The sequence below is a fragment of the Vigna umbellata genome, chromosome 4, assembly GCF_029865625.1.
Source record: "Vigna umbellata cultivar VRB3 chromosome 4, Vumbellata_1.0, whole genome shotgun sequence".
Taxonomy (NCBI): Eukaryota; Viridiplantae; Streptophyta; class Magnoliopsida; order Fabales; family Fabaceae; genus Vigna; species Vigna umbellata.
Genome location: NC_142168.1, coordinates 69,228,321 through 69,233,103, shown reverse-complemented (window position 1 = coordinate 69,233,103; position 4,783 = coordinate 69,228,321). Strand labels below are relative to the sequence as shown.

The following is a 4,783-nucleotide window of genomic DNA, read 5'->3' as shown; positions in this document are numbered from 1 at the left end:
AGCGCATCTCAGCTATGCGCTGTGCGAATTTCTCTCGTTTTCTGCACATTTGACTAATTTATTATTTTTTTTTGTTGAATTTTGGTGTTTAGTCGCATAGCGCACCTCAGTTGTGCGCTGTGCGACTAATATTTTTTTTTTGAACAAAATTCATAGAGCGCACTTCAGCTATGCGCTATGCGAATTAAAATAAAAACTTCCCTTCTCACATATAATTCGCTCTGCGCAAAATTTTGCCTAGCGAATAATTTGACAGACCTCTCCCTCAAACTCTGGATAGCATAGCGCAAAGTGTGCGCTATGCGAATTAATGCTCACTTTCTCCTAAATTGCTCTAGTGATTTTATTCGCCCTGCTTATCCAATGCGCTATGCGAACTCTTTTTAAGAGAAAATTCAAATGCTTTAATCGCAAAGCGCATGTAATGCGCTATGCGAACTACAATCCCAACACAATTTCTTTTTCGCTCTCGCATAGCGCATGTAATTCGCTGTGCGAATAAATCACTACTTCATAAAATCATCTAATCACATAGCGCACCTCAACTGTGCGCTGTGCGACTAGAGCGTCAGAAATTATTCCTCCAGCTTCCTTACACTTCCTCTCCACTCTCAAACTTAACAATTACACAAACAAAATCAAAAAATCACAGATATATACAAACATGTGCTAGGGTGTCTCCTAGCAAGCGCTTCTTTAACGTCACTAGCTTGACCCAAACATTTCATGGTTCAGATAAGTGAATAATTGTGGTGAGGCGTTCAACCTCTCCACCCAAATAATGTTTCAATCTTTGACCATTTACAATCCAGCTTCTATTTGAATCCTCAGAATTTGGATCCATCAATTCAATAGCACCATAAGGCTTGACTGCCTTTATCACAAAAGGACCAGACCATTTAGATTTCAACTTACTTGGAAACAGTTTGAATCTGGAATTGAACAACAATACCTGTTGTCCAGGTTGGAAGTCTCTCTTTATCAGCTTCTTATCATGGTACATCTTGACCCTTTCTTTATATTTTCTTGAAGAATCATAAGCAGTCATCCTCATTTCCTCCAACTCTTGCAACTGAAGCTTTCTTTTACCTGCACAAAGAGAAGAATCAAAGTTAAGGAATTTTAGTGCCCAATATGCTTTATGTTCCATCTCAACTGGGAGATGACATGACTTGCCATAGACTAACTGGAAGGGTATTAGCACCACAGGAGTCTTTAAGGCAGTCCTATATGCCCAAAGGACATCATCTAATTTTGCAGCCCAATCCTTTCTTGATGATGAAACAGTCTTTTCAAGGATTCTTTTGATTTCCCTGTTAGAAACTTCAGCTTGGCCATTGGTTTGAGGATGATAAGGTGAGGCAATCTTGTGCCTCACATCATAGTGTGTCAAGACCTTAGCCAATTGAGCGTTACAGAAATGTGATCCTCCATCACTTATGAGGATCCTAGGTACTCCAAATCTTGAGAAGATTTGTCTTTTGAGAAATTTGACCACTGTCTTGGCATCATTCTTTTGGCATGCTGTTGCTTCCATCCACTTACTGACATAATCCACTGCTACTAAGATGTATTCATTATTGTAGGAAGAAGGTAATGGTCCCATAAAATCCATGCCCCAACAATCAAACACTTCAACTTCTAAAATAGCCTGTAGTGGCATCTCATGTCTTCTTGAAATGCTTCCAGTTCTTTGGCATTTGTCACAACCTTTTGCATGAACATGTGCGTCTTTGAATAAGGTTGGCCAAAAGAACCCATATTGAAGCACTTTAGCGGCTGTCCTTTCTCCATTATAGTGTCCTCCATATGGCGAATTATGACAATGCCATAGGATACCAACAGCTTCTTCTACTGTGACACACCGCCTCAGTAAGTGGTCAGCACCCAACTTGAAGAGATAAGGATCATCCCAAAGATATTCTTTGGAATCATGTAAGAACTTCTTCTTTTGCTGCCAAGTCAAGTCATCAGGGAGAATTCCTGCAGCCTTAAAATTAGCCATATCTGCAAACCATGGCCTCTGTTGTATGAGCATCAGACGCTCATCAATAAATTCTCCCTTAATTTCTCCTTCTTTCTCAGTCACCTCAGTGTTAAGGAGGCGAGACAAATGATCAGCAATGACATTCTCGCTCTCTTTTTTGTCTTTTATCTCAAGATCAAATTCCTGTAACAGTAAAACCCATCTTATGAAACGTGGCTTTGAATCAGACTTTGCCAGTAAGTATTTTATGGCTGAATGGTCAGTGTAAATGATCACTTTAGATCCTATCAAATAAGGTCTAAACTTTTCAAGAGCATACACAATTGCCAAAAATTCTTTTTCAGTTGTGGCATAATTTAATTGTGCACCATTCAGAACTTTACTGCCATAATGAATAACGTGAAAAACTTTGCCACGTCTCCGTCCCAATACAGCCCCAATGGCATAGTCACTAGCATCGCACATTAACTCAAAATCTTGAGTCCAATTTGGTGCAACTACAACAGGGGCTGTGACTAGCTTCTCTTTCAATATCTCAAAAGCTTTCAGACACTCATCATCAAACTCAAACTGAGTGTCTTTCACAAGCAAATTGCAAAGGGGTTTAGCAATCTTGGAAAAATCTTTTATGAATCTTCTGTAGAATCCAACATGTCCAAGAAAGCTTCTTACCCCTTTGACATTTGTAGGAGGTTGTAGCTTTTGAATCACATCAACCTTAGCTTGATCTACACCTATCCCCCTGGATGAGATCTTATGTCCTAAGACAATCCCCTCACGAACCATAAAATGACATTTTTCCCAATTCAACACAAGGTTCGTGGCAATGCATCTTTTCAAGACTACATCCAGGTTCTGCAAGCATAAATAATATGATTTGCCAAAGACCGAGAAATCATCCATGAAAACTTCTATGCAATTCTCAATAAGATCAGCAAAAATGGCTAACATGCAACGTTGGAATGTGGCAGGAGCATTACATAGACCGAATGGCATCCTTCGGTATGCAAACACACCAAAGGGACAAGTGAAAGCAGTCTTTTCTTGGTCCTCAGGATTTACTATTATTTGATTGTACTCGGAATAGCCATCCAGGAAACAATAATAGGCTTGCCCTGCCAGCCTTTCCAACATTTGATCCATAAAAGGGAGAGGAAAATGATCTTTCCTGGTGGATTGATTTAATTTTCTGTAATCAATACACATTCTCCACCCTGTGACTGTTCTTATAGGAATTAATTCATTCTTATCATCCTGAACAACAGTCATACCCCGTTTCTTAGGAACAACATGTACAGGACTCACCCAAGCACTATCAGAGATAGGATATATCATTCCTGCTTCAAGCAATTTAAGTACTTCCTTTCTCACCACCTCTTTGAAATTTGGATTCAATCTCCTCTGTGGTTGTGCTATGGGTTTGTAGTCCTCTTCCATCATAATCTTATGCATGCAATACGTTGGACTTATACCTTTCAGATCAGAGATGTGCCAACCTATTGCCCTTTTATTTTATTTTAAGATTTCAACCAATTTTGCTTCATCATTCTTTGATAGAGAATTGCTTATTATCACAGGCTTCTTGGCATTTTCCTCTAAAAACACATACTTAAGATGATCAGGAAGCATTTTTAATTCCATCTTTTCCCGATCATCTAAGTGAGCCTTTTCTAATTTTTCCACTTTCACATCAGTGGATTTCTCTTCTTTCAATTTTTCCAGATGTTGTGAAATCTCCTCTACTTCAGATTCTTCTTCTAAAGTAAGTTCCTCACATGAATTTATCAAGACACGCTCTAAGGAAGATTTCACAAACATCTGACTTCTCACTTTTTCAACAACAGCATCCAAAACTTCAACTCTGAAACAGTTTCCTCTATCTTTAGGGTGTTGCATAGCTTCTACTACATTAAAGGTAATTGTTTCATCATGTAACCTCACCTTCAGATGACCATCATCAACATCAATTATCACCCTAGCAGTCTTCATAAAAGGTCTTCCAAGTATAAGGGGGACTTCAGTATCCTCCTCCATGTCAAGAATAACAAAATCCACTGGAAAAGTGAATTTGTCAACTTTCACTAAAACATCTTCAATGACTCCATATGGGTACTTGATAGACCTATCTGCTAGTTGAAGGGTCATCCTTGTTGGTTTTACTTCCATGTCCCCTATTTTCTTCAACATAGACATAGGCATTAAATTGATGCTTGCACCTAAGTCTATCAATGCTTTTCCATTGGGGAGTTTTCCAATTGTGCATGGAATCGTAAAACTACCAGGATCTTTAAATTTTGGTGGTAGAAGTTTTTGGATGATTCCACTAAAATTCCCTTGCACCTCAATTGTTTCTTCCTCAATATACTTTCTCTTCTTTGTCAACAAATCTTTCATAAATCTAGCATAAGAGGGCATTTGTTGAAGTGCTTCTGAAAAGGGAATTGTGATCTCCAGCTTTTTGAAGAGAGCCATAAATCTAGAAAATTGACTTTCCTTTTCTTTTCTAGAATAAGTCTTTGGATACGGTAAAGGATTCAAAACTTGTTTTCCTTTATGACTCTCTTCCACTGCCTTCTTTTTATCTTCTTCTTCATTAACTTTCTCTTCTTTCTCTTCCTGCTCTTCACTGGATTTTTCTTTTTCATCCTCTTTTCTCACAACTACACTTTCTAACACTTTACCGCTCCTTGTAGTAATAGCTTTACAATGCTCTTTTGGATTTGTTTCAGTGTTAGCTCCAAATGTATTTGCAGGCTTGTCTTCTAATTTCTTGGCCAACTGACCAATTTGAACTTC

At 38.4% G+C, this 4,783-nt stretch overlaps 1 protein-coding gene across 1 annotated transcript; it reads right to left on the bottom strand.

Moving 5' to 3' along the window:
• Positions 1-724: 724 nt before the first annotated feature.
• On the bottom strand, positions 725-4,186 carry LOC148201064 (uncharacterized). Its single transcript, XM_088112352.1, has 2 exons — positions 3,731-4,186; positions 725-1,186 (listed from the first exon to the last, which is right to left on the bottom strand). The coding sequence occupies exons 1-2, from the start codon at positions 4,184-4,186 to the stop codon at positions 725-727; spliced, it is 918 nt and encodes a 305-aa protein (XP_087968478.1).
• Between the last annotated feature and the right edge of the window lie 597 nt (positions 4,187-4,783).

What these genes read in the sequence shown, in the direction of transcription:
- LOC148201064 (XM_088112352.1), bottom strand. Translation starts at nt 4,186, where the DNA reads ATGCCTATGTCTATGTTGAAGAAAATAGGGGACATGGAAGTAAAACCA. An exon ending in CTTTAGAAGAAGAATCTGAA is followed by an intron (nt 1,187 to 3,730) that starts GTAGAGGAGATT and finishes ATACCCTTCCAG; the next exon opens with TTAGTCTATGGCAAGTCATG.